We start from the raw sequence: 27,681 nt of genomic DNA, 5'->3' as shown, positions 1-27,681 counted from the left end.
TCGAACAGCTGTGAACCGCTCACAATCTGTTGTCCTTGCAACTCTCTCCGAATGAAATGTGGGGCAGTCTTTATATAGGAAAACAGGGTATAGTATAGTTTCTATGACAACGACCAAACTTTGGGCAAAGTCTGATTAATTAGTGCCAAGTCTCCATGACAATGACCAAACTGGGCAAAGTCTGATTAATCAGTGTCAAGTTTCTATAACAACGATGTTTCTATACTTACAAAAACTGATACAATATGAACAAGCAATGGCCAAGCGACTTTGTCATTTTATCTTAATGTTATCGGATAATCGGACATATCGGATAATCGGACATAGGTTACAGCTTACAGTTTCAGTGCAAATAGGTCAATGTCACTATTAACTTTGAAAGCAACTCTGCTATTTCAATCCACGTCAATGTTAACTACAGTAATAACTTGGCCTATATGAATTAAATACAAATTAATTTGGAAAACATATTTTATTGGTTTTAATTCCCCATCTACTAACAGAATAACAAATAACTATCTAGTGGTTGATTATTATTATATACACCTTTTTTGCACTACCCTTCATTACACCTGCTTGCTTATGGACACACATTCTGCACAAACCCCTTCAAAAAAACAACACAAAAATGCAACGCTACGCCCAGTGCTCGTATAGATCTTTACACAAGTGGAATCCACCATGACTTGAAAGTAAAGCAAGCAGCTGAGAAAGGGGAGACTATGACCCAAGAGGAAACCTTCAAAGCCAGTTGTGGCCAGTTCCATAACTTTAAAAAACGAACCGGGATATGCTCGGTTGTGAGGCACGGGGTAGCAGCTTGTTCCGACTTGATAGCCGGGGCGGAATTCATGAACACTTTTGCCTCGGAAGGCATTAAGCTCGTATCTCAAGGTATTACTGTAATGGTGAATATTCAACTCACTGGGTGTCTTCTGCGTTGTTTCAGGGCAACATGCAGGAGGTTATCGCTTGCGGCCTCCTCGGCTGGAAGCTGTACGCCAACTTAAACGGGCCCATCCAGTGCAAATCCCTGGCCAACATGGGCGTCACGCAAGTGGTGTGCTCGGAGAAGGGCTTCCTCATCCTCTCCAACAGCGGCGCCGTCTACGCCCAAAACTACAAGAGCACCACGTTGGCACCCATGCTCATTTACGCGCTGAGCTCCCGGAAAATGACCAAACTGGCGGCCCACCCGGAAGGGCAGCACTACTTGGCCCTGTCGTCCAACGGCGAGGTTTTCTCCTGGGGTTGCGGCGACGGCGGCCGGCTGGGACACGGCGACGCCACGTACGGTTTACGCTCGGGTCTCCTGGCTAAAGCTAGCTCGCTAAAAAGCCGTTTCCGTATTTCAGATATCTAGACGAGCCCACCGCGATCGCCGCCTTCAACGGGAAGCAGCCGGAGAAGCAGGTGGTGCACGTAGCGTGCGGGAGCACGTATAGCGCCGCCGTCACCGCAGATGGCGAGCTCTACACGTGGGGGCGTGGCAACTATGGCCGTTTGGGCCACGGTGAGTTTGACCGTCACGCCATCAAACTACAGTGGTACCTCGACATACGATCTTAATCCGTTCCGGGACTGAGCTCGTATGTCGATCTTCTCGTAACTCGAGCGAACGTTTCCAAATGAAATGAATTAAAAACAAATTAAGTCGTTCCGAACCCTCTGAAAAACACCAAAAACAGGATATTGGTTTGTAAAAAAATGTTTTATTTCTTCTAATTCGCCATCTATTAACAAAGTAACACATAACTAGTGGTTTAATAGTAATAAAATGTGTTTAATAGTATATTAAAATTGGGCGGATTTCGCGGAGGGTACACAGAGGGACAGAAAAAGACGGGAGGGAGGGGGTGGTGGCATCTTTCCACGATAACGCAACAAATTTAAATTAACTTGGATTAATATATACAGACACACTCAAACATATGCTTAAAGTACATGTTTACACAAAACTGAATTCTAATTTTGTTTTAATTTTTTTACCTTCGTTCTGGCGGGGTTAGCTGTTTGCCACGCCTCCACCCTCACGTTCGCTATCGATGGGCTGTTTGCTGTTGTATTCCCTTCAAAATATTCAGGAAAATGATGCACACAAATGTCCTCACAATAGGATAATGCACGATCACTTGTCATCGAGAAGTAGTCTTGAATGAGTGATCGCGGGAGCTAACAGGCTAAGGAAGGAATAACACTGAAAAAATGCAACAGCTCAGCCTACCCACGTATTGATTGTGGGTAATGAAGTTTTATTCTGAGAAAGGGTGCCATTGGCTATCGGTTTTGTGTGCACGAGTATACTTTTTTACCCAGAAAGCCCTCTTTTTGCCCGCGCATGCGCGTTGTGCGTTTCTTGGTCGAAACTCGTCTGAATAAATCGTTCAGTGCTCGTAGATATCTGTTATACACGAAAGAGATGCGGCAAAAATAGACAGTGCGCTACAATGATAAACAGCCTCATGTCATGGCCACCTGGCTTGGTCGCATCTCGAAATTTTGATCGTATCTCGGGCGAATTATTCGATCGTACCTCGAGCATGTCGTAGGTAGAGCTGATCATAGGTCGAGGTACCACTTTATTTCTAATTTAAAAAAAAGCCACCTCACCTACTTTCCGACCGTTAGGCTCCAGCGAGGACCAGATGACACCCGCGCTAGTGACGGCGCTAAAGGGTATGAAAGTCGTGGACGTGGCGTGCGGCAGCGGCGACGCACAAACGCTCGCCGTCACCGACAACGGTAACCCGCGCACGTACGCCGTCATTAACGTCAGGCGCAAAATGGGCTCCCTTGACATTGTTTTGGCGAACCGTAGGCCAAGTGTGGTCTTGGGGCGACGGCGACTACGGCAAGCTGGGCCGAGGAGGCAGCGACGGGTCCAAGACCCCCAAGATGGTGGAGAAGCTCCAGGACCTGGACATCGTTAAGGTGTGCTGCGGCAGCCAGTTCTCGCTGGCGCTCACCAAGGAAGGACAGGTGTACACGTGGGGGAAGGGCGACAACCAACGTCTCGGCCACGGCACGGACGAACACGTTCGCTACCCGAAATTGTTGGACAGTCTACAGGGTGAGGAAATACCGCCGATTACTGTTTGGCGTTCCCGTAGGGGAACTCGAGGCTAGCGGCTTTGATTGCTAGCCCTAGCATCGCAGCTTTGTTGTAGGACATTGTTTATTCTTTTAAAAATGGTCAAATCGCTAATGTCTACCTTTTTAAATTGTTTTTCTGTTTTTGACACATGCGTCGTTGGCTAGCATAAGCAGCGTTGTTTTACCAAACGGAGGTTATTCCTCTCTTGATTAAGGAATTGAGCTAATACCTTGAGATACGAGCTTAATGTGTTCCGGGATCGAGCTCTTATGTCAAATTACTTGTATCTCAAATCAATTTTTCCCCATAAAAATGAACTAAATACCAATTAATCCTTTCCCACCCCCTGAAAAAACACCAAAAACGGGATATTACAGTGGAAAAACATCTTTTTATTTGTTCTTATTCACCACCTACTCACAAAGTAACAAATAGATTATCTTCTAGACGTTATAATCTTCAATACTAATTCTTTTCTAACAGCGAGGCGTAATTATTTATTTTTATATTTATTTATTTTTATATTTATTTATTTTTATATTTATTTATTTCAATATGTATTTATTTCTATATGTATGTATTTATATATTTATTTATTTCTATGTTTGTTTATTTCTGTTTATTTATTTTATATATTTATTTACTAATATATTTATTTATTACCTATTTATTTATGTCTAAAATTTCTTTTTCTGTGTCTATTCTCGCCCTTTTGCTACTGTGAAAATGAAATTTCCAGAATACGGGAGGAATATACTAGTTATCTAATCTATCCTCAAACTCACAGCATTGTTGGTTGGTGAAACACTTGTGCTAGTTGGTTAACAGTCTGGCTAAGTAAAATGAGCGCTAATTTTAGCAAGAAATAGTCAGAAAAATGCGCTAGAGCCAAATTTCCTACAAATAAATCACCCTTTATAAGATGTGCTAAAAATATGAAATGTCCTTCTTTTTTTTTGTTCAGGCAAGAAAGTGGTGGACGTCGCCGTGGGCTCGTCACACTGCCTCGTCCTCACCGACGACGGCGAGGTGCACAGCTGGGGCAGCAACGACAAGCTGCAGCACTTCGACACGCTCTTTCACAACAAGAAGCACCCCAAGCCGCTTCCGGGTCTCGAGTCCAAACACATCGTCGGGATCTCCTGCGGCCCGGGACAGGTGAGACCGCTAAATCGGCAACGCCACCGTTAAATCGCCAACGCGACCGCTAAATCGCAAACCTGACTTTGTTCCCCAGAGTTTCGTGTGGTCCTCGTGCTCCGAGTGGTCCGTCGGCCAGCGCGTTCCGTTCGTGGTGGACGTGTGCCACGCCACCTTCGAGCAGCTGGACCTGCTCCTGCGACAGGTCGGCGAGGGCATGGACGGCAGTTCGGACTGGCCGCCCCCGCAGGAGAAGGAGTGCATGGTGGTCGCCGCGCTAAATCTGCTCAGACTTCAGGTTGCCTTGACGTGAACACTCGTGGTATTTTCTGACGATAAAGGAAAAAAAATGGCAAAGCTTATGGTGTTTTTCGCTTTTAGCTCCACGCCGCCATTAGCAACCAGGTGGACTCGGAGGAGCTGGGTTTGGGCCTCGGTAGCACCCTGTTAAACAATCTCAAGCAAACGGTGGTGGTGCTGGCGAGCAATGCTGGCGTGCTGAACACGGTGCAGGCCGCCGCCCAGTCTGTCCTGCAGAGCGGGTGGTCGCTACTGTTGCCCACGGCGGAAGAGCGGGCGAGAGCTTTGTCTTCGTTGTTGCCTAATACGGGTAAGCGCAACACGGGAGTCTTATTTTTTGGGTGGGGTGTTATTTGCTATTGAAAGGTGTTGAAGAAATGGGTAGCCGTTTTGGATTGGATGTCGATGACTGTCATTCAACCAAACACACTGATTTTAGATGAGGTTTGTTCATGAGTTGATACGTCAAGACATTTTTTTGGCTTATATGAGCATTTAATGAGCACCTGATTTAACTGGCAAGTTGTTCATCTTCCGTTTATATTTACGATGTTTTTTCATCAGCTGATATTTGAGCTTGAGTTTGGTTTATCTAATAAGGGACAGCACATATTAATGAACATATTTCTATTCATGTTAATGAACATATATACCGTATTTTCACGACTATATGGCGCATCGTATTTTTAGCCGCAGTGTCAGTAACGAGTGCTATTTCTGTATTTTACACACACACACAAGACGCACCGTTTTTATAGACGCAGCCAGGCATGGCAAAACATACACCAGCTTAAACATACACGCTACACCCACACGCTAAAAACACGTTTTTAAAAAGGCAACGGAAGCAAAACTGAGTTGGGTTGTACTTTATTTAGCCATTTCGCAATGTACTCACGTCATCATCACCCACAAATCCATCCAAGTCCTCATTTTCTGTGTCCGAATTGAACAAATGTCCAAATGAGTCATCGAAAATGCTGAGTTTTATACGTTCGTCCAGACGGCCACCATCCATTCGCAAATAGTAGCTAGTTAGTTGCTAGCGTAACTATTCCAGCGCTGCCTTCCACACTTCATAAAGCTGTGTTGATGTCGATGTCCAGGCCACAATCCATTGGGTGTATTGACAAAAGAAGTATATATCCCAGCAGTCACTGCGCAGTACTTTTTCTACGGGGAAAATAGTAGAGTCGGGGGCTGCTTGCCGTAGTTGTGAGAGCTGTAGAGGATGGTGTACCCTATCGACTGATTTATTTTATTTTATCCTGATAACAATTTTAGTATTGGTCCATATATAAAGCGCACTGGATTATAAGGCGCCCTGTCTATTTTGGAGAAAATGTAAGACTTTTATGTGCGCCTTATAGTCGTGAAAATACGGTATGTAATTATTTAAGATTGTAGCCGAGGGCTAATTTCCATCTAATGTGTGAATTTAATAGGCACCCGATTCAGTTCGGGTGCTATTTGACAAATACATTTTCAATTTATAATGTTAATATTTCACACCAATAGTGTGCTTTTTAACATTTACATTATTAATAATATTACTATTACATGTAAAACTTGTCAACACATGACAATTACAAAACACAAGTGGAAACATCTTGCTCTTTCACTCTGAATTGCAGAAAGTCAAAGACTCAAAAATATTTTTCAAAGTGCCATTTATGCCTTTTTTCATGCTACAGCGTCAGGAAATGAGCGAAGCGTGACCCCCGGCCGCCGCTTCATGATCGATCTGCTGGTCAGCAGCTTGATGGCCGACGGCGGCCTGGAATCCGCGCTGAAGGCGGCCATCACCGCCGAAATCACGGTCAGACAGACCTCCAACTCACCCTGGTTGACTTCCTTCTTAAAAATAACCGCCCTTCATCGCTCTTGCGTCCATCACAGGATATCGAGGCCAAGAAAGAGGCCCAAAAAGAAAAGGAGATCGACGAGCAAGAAGCTAACGCCTCCACCATGCAGCGCTGTCGTGCCATGCTGGATAAGGACCTCATCAATACCGGCATATACGAGTCGGCTGGAAAGCAAATACTGCCGCTAGTTCAGCTTGTGCAACAACTTCTGAGGTATCTAAAATGCAGCAGCGGTCCGTGCATTTTCTAGCGACACCTTCAGCGAATCAATCCAACCCTCAAAAACTATTTTATGGCTATAAAACCTCTACTGCAGCTACAGCTGCGACACATAAAAAATAATCGATAATAACCTCATACAATTGAAATATTATTTAGGAATATAGCCATATTTTACTCACCTAAAATCCTTTTTAACTGTACACAACATCCATCCTCCTTTCTTTCTTCCTCCTTTTCTATCGCCTTCGAAGCTAATGCTGAAAGTCGAGCCTGTCCTGTCGTATTTCTGGCATACGGTTTTATTCGATTTAGTGCTGAAAATGTTCGTTCCCGGTTGTGACAGATTTGCTTGCTTTGGAGTTGTCCGACCTTTCTTAACGATGTACAGCTTTTTTTTCTTAAAAAGTCCGTCTTGAAAATGGCTTTAAATTAACACAACAATATATTTGCTTGTGCAGCTCGCTACAGTTTGGTAGCTCTGGCTAATCCACTCTATCACTAGCCAATCATAGTTGGTGAAAGCGAAGACGTATCCCTACGCCTGTGACAAGGCATTGTGGTGTTGCCACCTCGAAATCTGATTGGTTAAAGCAACAGTCTTATCGACACTTGTTTAATGCAGCAGAGCCTGCAGAACTAATTGTGAAGGCCTTAAGGCAGATTTCTGACCCTGACAACAAATAATGGCTGAAATGTGATTGGTTGAATGCTTCAATATGAAAACACACATCTGGAAGCAGTGCAACCAGGGGGAAAAGCAATGAAAGGAAGCTAACAGACCATTTGGAATTATTTCATAAGTATTCATGGACAAAAAATAATTAACATCAGTCTGTGATTCAGATATTTCTTAGGCCAGCAGAGAAGGCCTTGAAGACCCTGACGGCGCGCCACTGCTAGAACGTCCTTTTTTTTTTTTAAATCTGGATTCTCAAACTACCGTTTACGTTGCAGGAATATCGCCTCGCAGACAATCACCAGGCTGAAGGACATCGCCCACCTCCGCATCTCCAACTACTTGGAGGCCGAGCACGACAGCAAGGAACGATCTGCGTCATTGGACCTTCTGCTACGATTCCAGAGGCTGCTGGTCAGCAAACTCTACCTCGGGGTCAAAGATGAGGTCAACGATTTTGGTTACGGTCAGTTTGCAACCCGTTCAAGGCCACTCCCCTCAAAGCGCGGGACTCACGTACGAGTTCTCTCTCTCTTGCCAGATCGGGAGCTCCTCGGCGTCGGCTCACTGTTGAAGAAGTACATCGCTTTGCTGTGCACCCACATCGCGGACATCCTCCCAGTAGCCACCAGCATTGCCTCCACGGGGCACCGCCATTTTGCTGAAGTGTCGCATGTCTTCGAAGGAGATCTGACTGGTGAGAAGTGGCTTTTCAGTGGGACACTTTCCCTTAATTGTTTCAATTGTTTTTAGGGTTGACATTAACATCTCACCTAGGGATGACAAATTAGACTGCTACGTAACAGACACACTTCCTGGTTGTACTGGTCACATGACTTCCTTTTTGAATTTGTCTACGTGCAGGCAACACCCTTTTGCAATGTGCAATCCAGCAATCGATTTATACAGTATCTCAGAAATACCACGTGCGATGATTTTTCTGAAGATTTTGCCTTCAAAGTAACATTTGTACTCTCTATTAAAAGCATGAATATGGAGCTGAAAATTGTAAATTAGGGGGCGGCTTATACGAGGGAAATTGTAAAATTCAACCATTTTAAGGCTGCGGCTAATATGCGAGAAAATACAGTGTGTAGTTTTTTCTTCCCTGTTTAGTTTTTGAGTTTGCCTTAACGGCCATGTAATGAGTGCCTTTAAACCAGGGGTGTCAGACTCGTGTTGGTTAGCGGGCCGTGTTAACGTCCACTCGATTTCATGTGGGCCGGACCATTTAAGATATAATATTTAGATTTTTTTAAAATAAATTGATTAAAAGAACTGGATTAATAGCCCTGAATATTCCGTTTTTTTTATAGATCTAAAACAATGTTTATTTTAGGTTTTTTAATATATTTTTAGATTTTACAAAATGATTTTTGAACTAAAAACACAGAAAAAATGGATTAAAAAATGACAATTATTGATTTAAAAGGGGGAAAATCAGGAAATTTAATATACATCTATACTCTTCATTTTAATTTGATCCTAAAACAGAAAGTCGGCACTCATCATTTACTTTCCCGAGCCACACAAAATGATGCAGCGGGCCAGATTTGGCCCCCGGGCCGCCACTTTGACACGTGCCTTAAACCATCAACAATACTTTTTGTTTTGGGGGTGGGGACGGTTTTCTATCTGCAAAACGATAGTCAGACTGCATTTCCACCATGTTTGATTGATTAATATGTCCCGGCCGATCATCAAAACTGAGCCCACATTTAATTGACAAACTTAATGATGCCGTCTGAATGGTCCTTTCATAGGTGTCCTTCTGCCCGAGTTGGTGCTGTCCATCATCCTCCTCCTCGACTTTGATGCCGGCCTGATGCAGGAGACGGGCTCCATCCCCCTCCTGGCCGGACTTTTGGAGCACCTCGACCGATTCAATCACCTGGCGCCCGGACACGAGAAGGACGACAACGAGGATCTGGCGTGGCCCGGCATCATGGGTACCACCCAAATCTCCCCCCCCCCGTACCTCAAAGCGGCACTCTCAGTTTCGCTGACTTGACTTTGCAGGTTCGTTCTTCACGGGGCAGAGCTCCAAAAATAACGAAGAGGTCTCCCTCATCCGCAAGGCCGACTTGGAGAACCACAACAAAGACGGCGGTTTCTGGACGGTCATCGAGGGACGCGTCTACGACATCAAGGACTTTCAAGCTCAGTCGCAGTCCCTCGCCGGAAACAGCGTCCTCGGTAGATGATTACATTCGCGACACGTTTTTTTAGACTCGAGCTTAGAACGTTTCTGCTCTCGCAGCTCAGTTTGCTGGAGAAGACCCGGTAGTTGCCCTGGAAGCCGCCCTGCAGTTCGAGGACACCAAAGAATCCATGCAGGCCTTCTGCGTCGGCCATTTTATGGAGGTATGAGTCGAACCAGAAATACGCTAAGATTTGCTTTATTCTTACGACGCAGGCAGGAAACGTGACTAAAGGTTCACATGGTTTTGATTTCTTTTTATCCGCAGCCAAACCAGGAAATGGTCACCACACCCGACCTCAGCAGTCTGTCATCCCCTCTCATCGACACCGAGAGGAACCTGGGTCTACTGCTCGGTCTTCACGCGTCCTACTTGGCCAAGAGCACCCCGTTGTCACTCATGGAGCTCGAATGCACCAGTAGGTTGTTCTTTATTATTATAAGTCGCGGTTCCAGCCAAATGACGAAAAAAGTGCCACTTATAGTCCGGAAAATACGGTACCCGGACATTTCGTCGACGGACAATTTGACGCCGGACACTTCGTCGCCGGACAGTTATAATAACAGACGAATTTAGGGTTCCGTTAAGAGGGCAGAGATTTGTTTTAGTCGAAGAGGAAGATATCGTTTTAATGGCAACTGACACTAATCACGATTTATTGGCAAAAAGTATGCACTGGTATAGAGTTGATGGTTGTCAGGTGCACTATCGAACGTACCGTCGCAAAACCAGTGCATACTTTTTGCCGATAAATCGAGAGAAACTCATTTCCCAGTATTGACGACAGTAAACAACGTCATATTCATTTAAACTGGTAGGAATGTCTTAAAATTCTCATGTTTGACTGTCATTGACAGACGACGCTTGGTGTCCAATCTATTTAGACTTGGAGCACCTTGTCCAAATGTATGGACGTGTCGCTTCCTCAATGAGTTAACTTAGAAAAATATTCACTCATTTTTTGAACTCCTTATCCCCAAGGGTCGCAGGGGGTGCTGGAGCCTATCCCAGCCAACTACGTGCACCAGACGGGATTCGGTGGCCTGCCAATCGCGGGGCACAAGGAGACCAACAACTCGCGCATTTGGACAGTTTAGCATACAATTAGCCTAGCATGCATGTTTTTGGGATGTGGGAGGAAACTTTGAATACCCGGAGAAAAGCCACGCAAGCCCGGGGAGAACATCCAAACTCCACACAGCTGGGACCGACCTGGAATTGAACCCTCGACCCCGGAACTCTGAGGCCGACGCGCTAACCACTCCACCACCGGGTCGCCGTTTGACAATATTCTAATGGAAAATGTATTCAAATATGTTGCATCTCTAATTTTGGGTGGGTTTTTTTTCCGTCCCAGGATGGCTGCAGTCGTCCATCTTCTCCGGCGGCCTCCAGACCAGCCAAATCCACTACAACTACAACGAGGAGAAGGACGAAGACCACTGCAGCTCCCTGGGGACCACCGCCCCGGATAAAGCCAAGCTGTACTCTCGACGGATAACCCTCAGCGACCACGCGCAGCCTTTCCTGCAGGCCATCGCGGACAACAACACCCAGGACCACACCGTCAAGGTAAAACCCACCAAACGGCGACGACCGGACCGTAGCCGCGCGGCGACTCATTTTCGGTGGATTTCCAGGACTTCCTCTGCCAAATTGAGCGTTGCTGTAAACAGTACCATCTCATCACCCCCATCACCTTCCCCCCCGAGCATCCCGTGGAGGAGGTGGGCCGCCTGCTGCTGTGCTGCCTGCTCAAGCATCAGGACCTCGGTAACCTCGGCAACGGGACGCCGGTGTCCGAGTTATGATGCTTTTCCGCGAGGATTCATTCCGGGTGTTGTTGTTTTCCGCAGGTCACGTTGCGCTCTCGCTCGTCAGCCAATGTGCCTTGGGGGTGGAGCAAGGGAAGCAGAGGTCACTCCCTAAATCTGTGATTGACGTGTGCCGCATGGTCTACCAGGCAAAGTGTTCTTTAATCAAGGTAGGGCTACACAATGGGTGTTGATTTAGCAAGCGAGTCTGTGGCTCTTTTAACGGGTGAATATGGCTATCCGCTAATATCGCTTTAATCCTAATTTTTTAAGAGTTTACTGCACATGTGTCAAAGTGGCGGCCCATGGGCCAAATCTGGCCCGCCAGATCATTTTGTGTGGCCCGGGAAAGTAAATCATGAGTGCCAACTTTCTGTTTTAGGATCAAATTAAAATGAAGAGTATAGATGTATATTCAATTTCCTGATTTTTTCCCCCCTTTTAAATCAATAATTGTATTTTTTTAATCAATTTTTTCTGTGTTTTTAGTTCAAAAATTGTTTTGTAAAATCTAAAAATATATTAAAAAAGCTAAAATAAACGTTGTTTTAGATCTATAAAAAAATAAATATTTAGGGCTTTTAATCCATTTATTAAAAAAATCTAAATATTATATCTAAAATGGTCCAGCCCACAGTTGACGTTAATGCGGCCCACGAACCAACCCGAGTCTGACACCCTTGGTTTACTGTATGCATAGTCGATTAGCAACAGCTAATCAACAATGTTGTCAAAAGAATTCAGTGATTTTTTATGTATTTTTATTTTTTTGTACTTTGAAAGTGGTGAAATGACAAAAAAAAATGCAAACTTTCATGTGTTTTTACTTTTAAAGTGATAACATTTTAAAATAGGTTCTTTTATGGCTCTCACATAAAGAAAAAATGGTAGCAACTTGTTGATTCCTTTTATTAAATTGACTTTAGTATATCAAAAACCTATTGGACACAGTCATTCAATATATCATATATATTATTAATATTTTCACATCTGTTCGAGTCTATTTTTTCCAGGATGGTCATCGATGTATATAGGAAAAATATTTTATTCTATTCTTTTTGAAATGATTAATCATTGTATTGTTAACACAGAGTAAAATGAAAATGAATAACATTTGAATTGAATCGAATGCTTTTATTGTCATTATACAAGTATAATAAGATTTCAAGCTTTCACCACATGGTGCACAAATAACAACAACAAAAACTGAAAAATAAATAAGAAATATATGTATAAATCTATTACCCTCTTATACTAATTATCCAAAGACATCACTGTGCTGACAGTGAATGAGTTAAGACAAACATACGTTTTGAATAGATGAATTGAATTGAATTGAATTGAATGATCACTGATGGCGTATGAGTAGCCCCGCCCACTGAATCACACCCTGTATCGCACTTTGCCAGACCCATCAGGAACAGGGCCGCTCCTACAAGGAAGTGTGCGCCCCCGTCATCGAGCGCCTGCGCTTCCTGTTCAACGAGCTGCGTCCGGCGGTCAGCAACGACCTGTCCATCGTGTCGAAGCTGAAGCTGCTCAGTTCTCAGCCGCGTTGGCGCCGCATCGCACAAAAGCTCATCAGAGACCGGCGCAAGAAACGAGGTGGAAGCGCTGTCCAAAAAAATGACCTTGATCTGCGACGGGATGATCGTCATTATTAAAAGCCTCTTTCCCTCCCCTATAGTGTCGAAAAAATCAGGCGACGGCGAGGAAGCAAAATTGGAGAACGAGGGGACCATAGAAGAAGAAACTCGCGTTAACATCAGCCCTTCATCCGGTGATCGGAAGTCGCCCACCAGCAAGACTGCCAAGGTACTTTTCATTCAGGATTCATCACAACCAATTTTCTGTTGCTATGACAATGTTGAGCATGTTCATCTATATTTTTTTACAACTTATAGAAATATTCATGTGTTCTCGCTGCTTATCGTCGCAGGGTTTGCTGAAGCTGCATCTGATTTTATAATTATGACTAAACGCACACTATTACAAGTGGTGATGCAAAAAAACCTGGCTTTACGAGTGTAATAATAGAAAAACTTTTACTTTTTTTTACCGTATTTTCCGCACTATAAGGTCGCAACTAAAATACTTATAGTTTTATAATCTGATGCGCATTATATATGGATCAATATTGGTTAATCATCAAATGAATTTCCCTTTAGCACAGCTCCATCTAGTTAATGTATAATACTACAACTCCTACAACTACAGCGCCATCTAGTGCATGGGTGTCAAACTCAGTTTTTGTCGCGAGCCACAACGTAGGTTCAATTTCATCCCGAGGTCCATTATGTGGGCAACGAGGGCAACTAGCCTTCAAAAATTAACCGATGAATGAATTGACAGCTTTTCCAATCATGCTGATCAATAGATCATTTTTGGACATTCAAATTAGTACAAATCTTCTGCAATTATTGATATAAAAAGGGGAAACAGTAGAAATATTCCTTATCCATCAATAATCTTCATTTGAGTTCGATCATAAAACTACTACTACTAAAAATCCTACTAACTACATGCTACATACTAGCTACAAACTAATAAGATCCTTCCTCCCATCAGCTGTCAGGCTCTTTAACAAAACAAATGGCTGAGTGTTAAGACCTACCGTATGCATGCATGTACATGTGTGTGTATGTATGTATATATGTGCTTATATATATGTATACGTGTATGCACACGTATATGTATATGTATATATATACATATATACATGTGTATATATACAAATATATATACATATATATATTTTTTTTTCAGCAACACGCTTATTTATTTATATATTTATACATGTATTTATTTATTAACTTACTTATTACCTATCTATTTATGTCTAAAATGCCTTTCCTATTTCTGCATCCTCACCCTCTTGCTACTGTGACAACGAAATTTCCCGAATACAGGATGAATAAAGTTATCCAATCCAAAATGCGTTTTATAATCCCGTGGGTCTTATATACGAAACAAATTGCAATATTTGCGATTCACTGAAGATGTGCCTTTTACAGTGCGGAAAATACACTAATGTCATGTTAACCCCGCCTACTTTAGCATCAGCCCCAAAGCTCCCGAGACCCTCGTGAGGATAAGCTGCTCGGAAAATGAAGGAATGGATAATTGCTAAAGATTTGACTTTCAAAAGGATATTCATCGCTTCATTTTGAGCTATAATCAATATCGCGGCGTACTCTAACCCGATGGCGCTATTTAATGACAACAGGACAAGTGGGAGCCCATTTTGAGCACGGTGGACAACGCCCACAAATACCGCTGGCTGAAGCATAGCGTTCACGGGACCTTCCCGCAGTCCAGCCTGATGACTAAAATTGTCGAGTTCGCGCTGAAAGAAGAGCCTCTCGACGTGGAGAAAATGAGGAAATGCCTCCTGAAACAGGTGAGCTTCCAAAATGGCCGCCAGCACACGAGCCAAGAACAAGCCAAATGGGCGTTTGTCTTGTTTGTCTTGATAGCTGGAGCGGGCGGAGGTCCGGCTGGAGGGCATCGACACCATGTTGAAGTTGGCCGCCAAGAGCTTCCTGCTGCCCTCCGTGCAGTACGCCATGCTTTGTGGGTGGCAGAGGGTCATACCCGAAGGAACCAACATTGGGTAATTGAGCTAGCTTACGTTTATTAAGCGCGTTATTTGCGGTTATATTTCTGTGGGCTAAAAAATAAGTGGATTTCAAACCAAATCTACGCGCTGAGAATTGGTGGACATTGGATTAAGTAAGGCTAGGCGATTTTAACATTCAGTTTAAAGACTGAGTTGTCATCTTTAATGAATTCTATGCAGATGCAAACAAGTTAGTTTAGCCGATTCTTTCATATTCGTTCAAAAAGAGTCGTTAATGTTTTTCAGACGATGTATTCCACTCCAGGTGAGGCAAATCGTGAAGGAGAGAGACTTTTTGCACGGCAACGCGCTCGTAACATAACATAAACATATTTAAATGAACTTGGATTATGATGCAGACACACTCAAAAATAAATGTAATCTAACCTTACCCTAAACTTAAACTAAATTTGGTTTAAATTTTGATACCTTTCTTCTCCCGGGTTGGCTCTATTGGCCCCGCCTCAACCCTGACTTTCAGATGCAGACTATCGAGGGTTGTTTGCTTTTGTATTCCCTTCAAAATATTCCCAAAATGATGCACACAAATGTCCTCACAATAGGATAACGCACGACCACTTGCCAACCAGAAGTAGTATATACTCCTCTCGTATTAGCGAACAAGCTCCGCCATTCGCACTGACTAACGGGAGAAAAAAAAACACTGAAAAAATGCAAGGCTCCGCCCAGTGCTCGTAGAGACATTACACGAGGGAGTTGAGACCAGAAAGACAGTGGCCATGATGTTCTTATGAGCAGCCTCTCGCGTCCGCTGTCTGCTCATATATCAAAATTTGTCTCGTATCTCAAGATAAATATTTGCCCGAAATTTTACTCGTATCTCAAATTGCTCGTATGTCGAGGTACCACTGTAGTTTATTTGTTATTGTCATCCCTCCACAGAGAGCCTCTCACAGACTGCCTGAAAGACGTGGACCTGATCCCGCCTTTCAACCGCATGCTCTTGGAGGTGACTTTTGGCAAATTGTACTCTTGGGCCATCCACAACGTTCGCAACATCCTGCTGGAAGCCAGCGGACGCTTTAAAGAGCTCGGTAAAAGCCGTCTTATTGTGACACGTAGTTCGTCCCAATGCTATCCTCGACAACCACGAGCCGAACTCTACATTGTGTTTTTGTCCGTCAAATCAGGCGTGCAGCCGGTTCCGTTGCAAACGATCACCAACGAGAACCCGGCGGGACCCAGCCTGGGTACCATCCCGCAGGCCCGTTTCCTCCTCGCCATGATACACATGCTATCGCTAAAGCACGGCGCTAACACCCTGAGCTTGCTGCTCAACTCGGGCACGCTGGCCCTCACGCAGAGCATCCTCAAGTTGGTCGGTAAGTTTTAGTCTCGGCAAAAAAAAAAAAAGACATCTACAGAATCTTGAATTTAGTGCATACAGATTGGACACCTCGTCCACTTTGGATTGAATTGGATAACTATTAATCCCGTATTTGGGAGATTTCATTGTCACAGTAGCAAGAGGGTGAGAATACAGACAGCAAAATACATTTTAGATTAAATACATAGGTAATAAATAAGTTCATAAATAAATAAACAAATAAATTAATAGATAAATAAATAAATACATGTATAGATAAATATATAAATACATATATAAAAAATAAATATATATAAAATGTAAATAAATAAAAAATAATATATATATAAATATATAAATGAATAAATAAATATATATATATAAATCAATAAGCGTGTTGCTGAAATATATATATATATATATATATACACACACATACATATATTTACATATATAAATATACGTACATATATCAATATACATATACATACATATACGTACATATATATAAATATACATATACGTACATATATATATATATAAATATACATACATACATATACGTACATAAATATACATACATCTATGTACATATATAAAAATATACATATACATACATATACGTACAAAAATATAAATATACATATACATACATACACAGATGTACATGTATACATAGGGTTGGTCTTAACATTCAGCCATTTGTTTTGTTAAAGGAGAAAATGTTAGACTTTAAGTGCGCCCTATGTGAGTAAATATGTGCCACGTTGCATTTGTACGTTATTTATCGCTTACTAAGTGGAATTGCAATCATTAATAAGGGGAGCAATTGGGCCAGGTTGCCACATATGCTCATCTAAGAAATTAATTTGACACCATTGACCTAAGCAAAGGGATTGCGATGTGCATCTTCCAGGACCCAGCTCCGACAGCGGCGACGAGGACCTGAGTTTATCGGTGCACGGCGGCTCGGCCACCGTGCTGGAAGAGTCCAGGAAAGAGGCGGCGCCCGCGCCCGTTCCCGCCTCCGGCCCGGAACTGGCCGCCATGATGAAAATTGGCACGCGAGTCATGAGGGGGGTGGACTGGAAATGGGGAGATCAGGTAGGGGTGTCGGTGCTTCACAACGTCGAGTTGAATGCGGATTTTCTAGATGTTCCTAATGATCTTTTTCTCGCAGGATGGTCCGTCTCCGGGGCTGGGCAGGGTCATCGGCGAACTAGGCGAGGACGGATGGATCCGAGTCCAGTGGGACACGAGCAGCACCAATTCCTATCGCATGGGAAAGGAGGGCAAATACGACCTCAAGCTAGCCGAGCCGCCGCCCGCGGCCGAGCCCACCGCCGATGACTCGGACACGGAAGATGACGTCGGTCAGTTTTGGCATTTTCTTTATCTTTTGTTACGTTTCTTAGTTAAAAACACAAAGGTTAAATCGGTACATCTCAATTGTTTTTCCTGATTCTGATTTTAGTGGTCATTATCATCTTTATTTGGATTTTTTATTCAAATTAAAAGTTGCTAGGCCTCACAGCTCCCACGTCCTGGGTTCAAATCCAGGTCGGTCCACCTGTGTGGAGTTTGTATGTTCTCGCCCGGGCCTGCATGGGTTTTCTCCGGATACTCCGGTTTCCTACCACATTCCAAAAAAACAATACATGCATGGTCGGCTGATTGGACACTCCAAATTGCCCTTAGCTATGATTGGTTGTCCTTTTGTCTCCTTGTGCCCTGTGATTGGCTAGACACTGATTCAGGTTGCCCCCCAGCCTCATGCCCGAAAATCAGCTGGGATAGGCTACAGCACCCCCCACGACCCTAGTGAAGATAAAGCGGTTCAGAAAATGAATCAATTTAAATAAAAAAAGACAAAACAATTCATGAATATCAAACTGAAATATTGGCAATATTTTCAACCTATGTTTATTTATTTGGAAAAAAAGTTTGCAATCATTTGTTTATGAACTATTGTTATAATATTTTTATTTTGGCAAGCCGATGCACACAGTTGACTTTTGCGGGACACACAAAATGAAGGCTGGGACGACCAGATCTGGACCCTTACCTTAAGTTTACCACCATCCTGTTGTCCCGCCCTTTAAAAAAAAAAAAAATGAACTTGTTGTCTTTGTTCCAGAAGGTGAACCAGCGGAAAAGAGCAATCACCCGACAGCCATGATGCTCACCAGCACCGTCAACCTCCTCAAGACGCTAGCGCTGTCATCCGGGATTTACGCCGACGTCTTGCAAAAGGACGCCACGCGCACCCTTTGCGGCTTGCTGAGGACGCTGGTAGAAAGCGCCACCAACGATAAGACGGGTACAGATAACCCCCGTTTTTTTTGGAACATAAAACAAAGTCTGGATTTAATGGTGCTTTTGGTGACACGCCCACTAGGTTGCCACGCCCACAGGCTGGTGTCGAGGGAGCAGCACAAAAACTGGTGTACGCTGGGCTTCATCCGCAGCGTGGCGCTCACGCCGCAGATGTGCGGCACGCTCAGCACCTCGCCGTGGATCGGTCTGCTGCTCCGCATCGTCGAGGGCAACCACTCGTTTAGCGCCGTCACTTTGCAGCGACAGGTGAGTGGCAGGCGTGGCCTATATATTACAGTATTTCACTTGGAACTATTGTTGTCTTTCCATTTGATGGTGGTTTGTTTTGTCACTTGTTTACTTAGGTTTGTCCTCTTTTGCCTTAATTTAATGCCAGGGGTGTCAGACTCGGGTTGACCATTTTAGATATAATATTTAGATTTTTTTTAAATAAATGGATTAAAAGAACTGGATTAAAAGCCCTGAATATTCAGTTTTTTATAGATCTTAAACAATGTTTATTTGAGCTTTTTTCTATATTTTTAGATTTTACAAAATGATTTTTGAACTAAAAACACAGAAAAAATGGATTAAAAAATGACAATTATTGATTTAAAAGGGGAAAAATCAGGAAATTTAATATACATCTATACTCTTCATTTGAATTTGATCCTAAAACAGAAAGTCAGCACTCATCATTTACTTTCCCGGGCCACACAAAATGATGCGGGGGGCCAGATCTGGCCCCTGGGCCGCCACTTTGACACCTGTGCACTAAGGCAAAGGTGCCCAACTCGATTAGCTTAGCGGGGCACAATCAGGTCAACTAGATCTCATGTGGGCCGGACCAGTTTTTTTTTTTTTTTTTAAATGCATTCATTTTCTGAACCGTTTTATTTTCAGTAGGGTCGCGGCGGACAACCATTCATGCTCACACTCAAACCTAGGGGCATTTTAAGAGCGCTAAATTAGCCTAGCATGCATGTTTTTGGAATGTGGGAGGAAACCGGAGTACCCGGAGAAAACCCACGCAGGCCCGGGGCGAACATACAAACTCCACACAGGTGGACCGACCTGGATTTCAACCCAGGACCCCAGAGGCCGATGCACCAACCACTCAAGCCACCGGGCCGCCACTTCCAGTTTATTATGGGCCACTAAAAGTTAACTAAATGGCCGCCATTGGAGGCGCTAGACGTGCTAATGTTCATTCGCCCTTCCCAGTCAAGACGGATTGGACATCTAGCGCCATCAACGGCACTGAACAACGATCATCCACAGCCAGTTGAAGTAAATTTGACATCTACCATTGTCATTGGCAGGCAATCGGTTCATTTTGCATCATTTTAGGCAACTTATCGGTCACTTTCTGTACATTTTGGATCATTCCGTATTGATTTTAAGGCCACTTTTTTTTGTGTGTCGGTCTCTTTCTACTCAAAACAGTGCTGAAATGTGCGTTACAGTTGAACATTCTTTTAAATAGAATAAACCCACGTTTGCGTCTTTTTGTTCACTTTCTGCGTTTCCAGATCCTGGCGCTCCGTCTCCTGCAAGCCGTGCTCCCCTCTTGGGACAAAATGGAGCGCTCCTCAGACATGAGGTTCCTGGTGGAGAAGCTGTTTAACTTCTTGGGAAGCTTACTCAGCACCTGCTCCTCAGACCTGCCTCTCCTTCGAGGTGCGTCAACTTTTTTAGAGCCAAAAAAACTCGAACCATTTCAAACGATCCCTTTTTATTGTAGAGGGTTCTCTACGACGCAGGAAGTCCCGCCCCCAGGCCTCCCTGACGGCCACTCACAGCAGCACGTTAGCCGAGGAGATCGTGGGCGTCTTGCGCGCTCTCCACGCTCTCACCCAATGGAACGCGCTCATCAACGACTACATCAATTCCCAGCTGAGCTCCATCGGCGAAGTCATGACCAACTGCCAATCCGAAGCCGTGAGGCCACGCCCCTCTCGTCGCACTTCATCCCCAACCAATGGGACGCGAGCTAACGTACCCTTTTTTTTTTTCCGTGTCCACTCACTCAGAGCTTCCTGGAAGAGTATTTCCCCGACGCCGAGGGTCCCAGGGTGGGCAGCCTCATGGCCGTGCTGGCGGTCATCGGCGGGATCGACGCTCGACTCCGGCTGGGCGGACAAGTGCTCCACGAGGAATACGGCGAAGGCACCGTCACGCGGATCACGCCGAAAGGACGGATCACCGCGCAGTTTCAGGAAATGCGCAACAGCCGGGTTTGCCTGCTCGCTCATCTCAAACCGGTACGAACTGGCACCAAATAGGGAAACATTCCTTTTTTGTGTTTAGTGAAGATTTTTTTTTAATTCTGACTTTATTTGAACATCCTTTAGTGTCCCGCCGTTGCCTTCAGCGTGCAGAATTTGCCTTTTTCGGATTCCATGTTGACCGTCTGGGCTCAGCTCGTAAGCCTGGCCGGAAGCAAACTGGAAAAACAACGCATGAAGAAGTGCCTCAGTCGGGGCCTTACAGGTGCCTTTTTCCCATCATTCCTCTTTATTTAGGCCGTAACTCTTTGGCTCCCGTTGACGGCGATAGACGTTCGATCCATTTGACGTGGGAGGGGCTTGCGGCGAAGATCGTTAAGGGTTGTTTTCGACATGAATGGTTCTTTCCTGAATTTAAAATGAGTGAAAAATTAGCCTTTTCTTGCTAGCTTTCTGATACGCATTTATCAACAGTATTAATTTGATGCTTATAATTATGTAATTAGGGGTGGAAAATTAACATTAACCTTCTGTATTAGCTTTCTTTTGGAATTGGAAATTAGCTTTTTAGCTTTTTGCCGCTACCCAAGTCAACAAAATTATGTAAAATAATGGCAAGGACATTTTTTTATACTGCAAATTTTTACATAAATAATAGACTATTAAAACTCTGGTAATTTTCTTTTATTGAAAGGTTAATTTGATTTTTACCGTTCAATGACATGATTTATATTTACAATAGTGGCTATAATCACATTACCAGGATGACAGTTAATACATCATCAGTAAATAATAATTTGACATATTGTTTTAAAGCAAACATTCCCACAACTAGAAGACAGCAATAAAAATAAAAAAACATGATAATTTCAAGCTTCAATGTGGTCTTTGTACGAGACAGAGATAACTATATTTTTTAATATCTGGTCTCAGGACAAGCATGATTACAAACTGATTGTTTTAGTAATTTTAGAGCTGCATTATTAATTTGAAGTATGGCACATGACCTTTTAAATATCCCTAAACTGTAGCCGTTAGCGACAAATTAATCGTATATATGACGCTCTCTTCAGCGGACCAAGTGGATCTCCATTTGCTACGCTGGCAGCAACTCCGTCTCTACGTCTTGAAGGCCGCCCGGGCGTTGCTCTCGCACCAGGACAAACTGCGGCAGATCCTCTCTCAGTCGGCGGTGGTCCTCGACATCAGCCCAAACTCTGGCGGTAAAAAAGACTCGAAAAAGTTGCAGAGGACCAGACCATTGATTTATCGTTTTTTTATCCGTATGAAACCTTCAGAAGAAGCAGTGGCATCATCGCCTGACGTGGGAGACCTTTCCCCCGAAGGTCCCCTTCCTCCGATGATCCTTCTTCAGCAGCTCCTGTCCGCCGCCACTCAGCCGTCGCCCGTTAAGGCCATTTTTGACCGGCGGGAGATGGAAGTGAGTAAAAAATCGGCACGCTCGATTATCGATCGAACCGTTGTCGGCGCCGATATTTGGCAATTTGTGGCGTATTGGCTTCCTTTAATTCGACCGCCCGATTTGAAGAAATGGATTGAGCCCTACTCCTACCAGAACAGTAATACCTTGAGATACGAGCTTAATGCCTTCCGGGACCGAGCTCTTATGTCAATTTACTCGCATCGCAAATATATTTTTCCCATAGAAAATAACTAAATACAAATGAATGGGTTCCCACTCTCTGAAAAAAACACCAAAAATTGGATATTACAATAAAGAAACACCTTTCTATTTGTTCTAATTCACCACCTACTCACAAAGTAACAAATAGATTATCTAGACCACAGGTGTCAAAGTGGCGGCCAGGGGGCCAAATCTGGCCCGCCAGATCATTTTGTGTGGCCCGGGAAAGTAAATCATGAGTGGCGACTTTCTGTTTTAGGGTCAAATTAAAATGAAGATTTTCGGATTTTTTTAAATTAATGAGTTAAAAGAACTGGATTAAAAGCCCTGAATATTCAGTTTTTTATACATCTAAAACAATGTTTATTTGAGCTTTTTTTAAAATATATTTTTAGATTTTACACAATGATTTTTGAACTAAAAACAGAAAAAAATTATAGATATAGATGTATATTATATTTCCTTATTTTCCCCCGTTTAAATCAATAACTGCATTTTTTAAATCATTTTTTCTGTTTTTAGTTCAAAAATTATTTTGTAAAATCTAAAAAAAATATATAAAAAACCTCAAATAAACATTGTTTTAGATCTATATAAACACTTAATATTTAGGGCTTTTGATCCAGTTCTTTTAATCCATTTATAAAAAAAAAATCTAAATATTATATCTAAAACGGTCCGGCCCACGCAATTTTTTAATCATTTTAATTTGATCCTGAAACAGAAAGTCGGCACTCATGATTTATTTTCTCGGGCCACACAAAATGATGCGGTGGGCCAGATTTGGCCCCCGGGCCGCCACTTTGACACCTGTGCACTACTAGATGACGTCCCGAAATGAATGTTGACAATCGATTTCTGTCGTAGGCGGCGGCACTGGCCGTGTGTCAATACCTCGCCGTGGAGTCGGCCCACCCGTCCTCCCCGCTTTTCGAAGAGAGCAGCTCCAGCGAGGCCACCACGCCGGTCGCCGTGCAGCAGCAGCAGCAGGTTCGGCCGCCCAAGCAGAAGAAGCAAAAGACCTCGCCCGTCCCGCCTCTCCCCATCGTGCTGCAACTCATGGAAATGGGCTTCCCTCGGAAAAACATCGAGTTTGCCCTCAAGTCGCTGTCGGGGACCACCGGCAGCGCCACGGGGGTGCCGGGTAGGATTGGGGAAAAGTGGCGCTTTTTCGGATGGCTTCGCTCAGGAGTCAAGTGAGATTTTCGTCGTAGGTGTCGAGGCTCTGGTGGGCTGGCTGCTGGACCATCCTGACGTTCAGACCTCGGAAGTGTCCGACGCTGACACCGTGTCGGACGAAGAGTCGGACGAGGAAGCGTTCGAGGAGTTGGAGGACGCCGAGCCCGCTTTTACGGGGGTAAGTCCTCAGGTTACACCTGTCTCCACCTAAGTCGTTACGAAAATAAATACTGAGGTTTTTTGGACGGCATATGAGACATGCATTGTCAAAAAAATAACAAAAAAAACTACATAACAGACTTCCAGTGGTTGAAGAAGACAAAAAAAACATAGTCGTACCACTATTTACGAAATGAATTGGTCCCAGAACTTTTTTCGTAACTTGAATATTTCGTAAGTAGAGCAGTACTTTACATGTAAATTCCGTTATTCGTTCCACGGTCCTCAAAAAACTGCCCACTTAACCCTTTAAAAAGGATCAGGGTCCTAAGTTTATATGAAAGATGGGAGAAACAGACAAAAATGAAAGAATTATTTTTAAAATTATTTATTAATGTAATTAAATGAATAACAAGCTATTCTATTTCTGCAGTAATACAGTACAATAAGGAAGAAGCTAACGTTAGCACACGAACACATAAACACTGATCGAAACAGCTTCAAATGATGAATTGAAATAATGTCCGCATTAAACACAACTCAAAAGGAGTAAAAGTGTATTTCACATTAAATTAAAAAAAACAGTTTACTGAATTTACTGTAAATCTCACCTGTAGCTTTGTGTAACTTGATTTTTAAAATTTATTTTTTTAGCCTCCAGGCGCAGTGGTGACGGAAAGCCAGACTTACAAAAAGCGCTCCGATTTCCAGAGCGTGTACGACTACGCCGTTTACGTCCAAGAGAACATTCAAGTGAGTCGACCATTTTCCAAGCGTGCCGGCAGCGGGTTTACTTACGTGAGCGTTTTTCCCTTCCAGGTGGACATGATGGTCAAGTGCTGCAGGACGTACGAGGAAGTGTACGACGGCGACGTGGGCAAAGTCATCAAGCTGGACCGCGACGGCCTGGACGATTTAAACGTCCAGTGCGACTGGCAGCAAAAGGGGGGGACCTACTGGGTTCGCTACGTCCATATTGAGCTGCTCGGTGAGTCCACTGACCTTTTTAAAATTTTCATTAACCCTTTTGGGGAACGTGGACATCTGTTGAAAACTTATCAATAGCTTAATTCATTTATATTTTCCGCCCAGGTCGGAGAGCATTTCTTTTTGTAGTGAGTAAAAGAGGGAAATTGATGTTGAAAAGACATATTCATAGTGATTTTTATCTGAAGGATGAGAAGGAGGGAGTTAAGTCGGATAGGGTAAGGCAAAAGTGGCAAAGTGGCGGCCGCCGCATCATTTTGTGTGGCCCGGGAAAGTAAATCATGAGTGGCGACTTTCTGTTTTAGGATAAAATTAAAATGAAGAGTATAGATGTATATTAAATTTCCTGATTTTCCCCCTTTTAAATCAATAATTGTATTTTTTTTAATCCGTTTTTTCTCTTTTTAGTTCAAAAATCATTTTGTAAAATCTAAAAATATATTTAAAAAGCTAAAATAAACATTGTTTTAGATCTATTAAAAACTGAATATTCAGGGATTTTAATCCAGTTCTTTTAATCCATTTATTTAAAAAAATCTAAATATTCTATCTAAAATGGTCCGGCCCACATGAAATCGTGTTGACGGTAACGCGGCCCGCTAACCAACCCGAGTCTGACACCCCTGGGGTAAGGTGTATGCGCTAGTAATGTGAAGTTGGGAACCAGTAATAAGACAAATGTCTTTTTTTTGTAATTCTATTTATTTCGATCCAAAGTGATCCATTCGTAATAATTATTATAAAAAATCCTAAATCCAGCAAGAGGATTAGGCCCACTGTAGAACCAAAAAATGTGGTCAATATTCATACATTAGGTTATAATTCTGAGAATAAAGTCTCAATTTTGTCTGATTTCTAAGATTGATCACATAATTCTGACCAGTCATAATTCTCAGAATAAAATCAGAATTTAGTCTGTTTTCTTGGATAAATCCCAAAATTCTGACCAGTCATAATTCTGAGAACAAAATCCGAGTTTTGTCTGATCTCCGACATTAATCCCCAAATTCTGACCAGTCAGAATCCACATCACATCTTTTTTTTTCTTTATTAGCCCTATACTCATCAACTGGGTGGCACCGTGTCCCCGTTTCTCCAGGTTTTCCTCCCCAAAGCTCCCCTTCCCACATCAAGATCGGCGACAAAGTGCGAGTGAAGCCTTCCGTCACCACGCCAAAGTACAAATGGGGCTCGGTCACCCACAGAAGTGTCGGCGTTGTCAAAGGTAAGCCCGCCATTTTTTGGATTCACGCCATTTCTAACATCCATCATTAAAAACGCAGCTTTCAGTGCCAACGGGAAGGACGTGATTGTCGACTTCCCTCAGCAGTCGCACTGGACCGGCTTGCTCTCCGAAATGGAATTAGTGCCAAGCGTCCATCCCGGAATCAGGTCAGAATACACCAAGCAGCCAATGAAATCCTTGCGCTTCGAGCCAATTAAAAAAAAATGGCCGCCAGGTTTATTCATTTTATTATTATTTTTCCTGGCGCAGGTGCGACGGTTGCCAGATGTTCCCCGTCAACGGCGCGCGGTTCAAATGCCGGGTTTGCGACGACTTTGACTTCTGCGAAAACTGCTTCAAAACGCGCAAGCATAACTCCCGACATTCCTTCGGACGAATCAACGAGCCCGGTGAGTCTCGGCTGGGCGGGGTTGATCGGGGGATTTGAGTCTCCGTGGAGTTCGCCCTTGTGAAAAACTGTCCCCGAATGTTTCCTCCAGGCCAATCGCCGGCCTTCTGCGGCCGCTCGGGGAAGCAGCTGAAGAAGCACCACAGCAGCCAGCGCGGCATGCTCATCGACGAATGGTCGCGCGCCGTGAAAAACCTCAACGTCTCATCGTCTGTCAATCAGGCCTTGCGCCTGATCGACGCCGGCGACCAGTGTTGGCAGTCGTCCGGATCGCAGGGGAAGGTCAGAGATTATTTTCTATTCTTTTATCGGCTGCCGTTGACGGTTGTAGACGTCAAGAAAAGTGTTGCTGCCGACCCGCCTAGGCAAAAAAAAATGCGTGGGCGCGGTCAGTGAAACGGAACATAACCACAGTGTATTTTTTTTTAAATTAAATTGTATTTATTTATTTTTTTAAAGAGCATATAATCCATTTATTATGTCATGTATTCGTAATGGTGCTGATACAAAAGTAATATAATCACTAGCCCTTTATAAATCACTACAGTCGTACCTCTACTTATGAAATTAATAGTTTTTTTCGTAACTTGAAAAGTTCGTAAGTAGAGCAGTACTTTTTTTTGCATCCGCCACAATATTTTCAAAATAAAATAACGGATTAGGAAATGCATTTACGTTTCGGGATTTTTTAACTTGGATCTTTTTTGTATCTCGAGGCACTCATTTGCCTGTAAAAAGCCTTTGTGACCTGAAAATTTCGTAAGTAGAGGTATGATTGTATTTAAAAAAAGACCTCACATAGTTTATAATATTAACATTTGGTGTATATATATATTTTTATAGTCGCCATAATTTCTCTTGATATTTTCATATAATTTTTGACCATGATGGAAATCCGATTCATTTTGAATTAATAGATTCACCCCTCCCCACTCAAAATACATTTTCCGTTTAGCACCGTTTATGCGTGAAAGTTGCAATTTAAAAAAAAAAGTAATTTAGCCCACCTCTTGCAGCACTGGATTCGCTTGGAGATCTTCCCAGATGTCCTTGTGCATCGCCTGAAAATGGTGGTGGACCCGGCAGACAGCAGCTACATGCCTTCCCTGGTGGTTGTATCCGGTAAACAATTTTTTTTTAAACATAAAACCACAACAAAATTAAGTAGACAACAATATCAGGCAATATTATGCTAGCAAGCTAATGTCAAATAGCATTACGCCAGTGTCATTTTGTCTGAAGGATGGAAATATTTTACATTTAGATGCGCTTCAA

General features: G+C 43.3%; 1 protein-coding gene across 5 annotated transcripts in view; it reads left to right on the top strand.

The window, feature by feature from the left end:
- The window catches only part of herc2 (HECT and RLD domain containing E3 ubiquitin protein ligase 2), a 61,731-nt gene that overhangs the window by 10,883 nt on the left and 23,167 nt on the right, over positions 1-27,681 (top strand). For 2 of the 5 annotated variants that reach the window (XM_077606654.1, XM_077606653.1), the window contains exons 11-53: positions 950-1,290; positions 1,356-1,513; positions 2,629-2,742; positions 2,819-3,070; positions 4,059-4,252; positions 4,332-4,532; positions 4,616-4,844; positions 6,229-6,353; positions 6,434-6,612; positions 7,576-7,763; positions 7,839-7,994; positions 9,061-9,246; positions 9,317-9,493; positions 9,558-9,661; positions 9,766-9,916; positions 10,856-11,070; positions 11,139-11,271; positions 11,355-11,482; positions 12,722-12,917; positions 13,000-13,127; positions 14,539-14,712; positions 14,789-14,925; positions 15,835-15,986; positions 16,083-16,274; positions 17,175-17,362; positions 17,439-17,631; positions 18,396-18,578; positions 18,657-18,841; positions 20,107-20,254; positions 20,319-20,515; positions 20,608-20,838; positions 20,929-21,067; positions 21,876-22,025; positions 22,101-22,243; positions 23,315-23,591; positions 23,662-23,804; positions 24,440-24,538; positions 24,605-24,773; positions 25,872-25,997; positions 26,056-26,164; positions 26,268-26,407; positions 26,498-26,688; positions 27,423-27,528. In XM_077606654.1, coding sequence (XP_077462780.1) covers positions 950-1,290; positions 1,356-1,513; positions 2,629-2,742; positions 2,819-3,070; positions 4,059-4,252; positions 4,332-4,532; positions 4,616-4,844; positions 6,229-6,353; positions 6,434-6,612; positions 7,576-7,763; positions 7,839-7,994; positions 9,061-9,246; positions 9,317-9,493; positions 9,558-9,661; positions 9,766-9,916; positions 10,856-11,070; positions 11,139-11,271; positions 11,355-11,482; positions 12,722-12,917; positions 13,000-13,127; positions 14,539-14,712; positions 14,789-14,925; positions 15,835-15,986; positions 16,083-16,274; positions 17,175-17,362; positions 17,439-17,631; positions 18,396-18,578; positions 18,657-18,841; positions 20,107-20,254; positions 20,319-20,515; positions 20,608-20,838; positions 20,929-21,067; positions 21,876-22,025; positions 22,101-22,243; positions 23,315-23,591; positions 23,662-23,804; positions 24,440-24,538; positions 24,605-24,773; positions 25,872-25,997; positions 26,056-26,164; positions 26,268-26,407; positions 26,498-26,688; positions 27,423-27,528 — 7,327 coding nt within the window. Of the gene's footprint in view, positions 1-949; positions 1,291-1,355; positions 1,514-2,628; positions 2,743-2,818; positions 3,071-4,058; positions 4,253-4,331; positions 4,533-4,615; positions 4,845-6,228; positions 6,354-6,433; positions 6,613-7,575; positions 7,995-9,060; positions 9,247-9,316; positions 9,494-9,557; positions 9,662-9,765; positions 9,917-10,855; positions 11,071-11,138; positions 11,272-11,354; positions 11,483-12,721; positions 12,918-12,999; positions 13,128-14,538; positions 14,713-14,788; positions 14,926-15,834; positions 15,987-16,082; positions 16,275-17,174; positions 17,363-17,438; positions 17,632-18,395; positions 18,579-18,656; positions 18,842-20,106; positions 20,255-20,318; positions 20,516-20,607; positions 20,839-20,928; positions 21,068-21,875; positions 22,026-22,100; positions 22,244-23,314; positions 23,592-23,661; positions 23,805-24,439; positions 24,539-24,604; positions 24,774-25,871; positions 25,998-26,055; positions 26,165-26,267; positions 26,408-26,497; positions 26,689-27,422; positions 27,529-27,681 lie in introns of all 5 variants that reach the window. The other 3 variants (XM_077606652.1, XM_077606650.1, XM_077606651.1) reach the window with 2 other exon arrangements.

The sequence above is a fragment of the Stigmatopora argus genome, chromosome 8 (genome assembly GCF_051989625.1).
Source record: "Stigmatopora argus isolate UIUO_Sarg chromosome 8, RoL_Sarg_1.0, whole genome shotgun sequence".
NCBI lineage: Eukaryota > Metazoa > Chordata > Actinopteri > Syngnathiformes > Syngnathidae > Stigmatopora > Stigmatopora argus.
The sequence above is the reverse complement of the archived record's forward strand: the minus strand, read 5'-3'. Positions and strand labels throughout refer to the sequence as shown.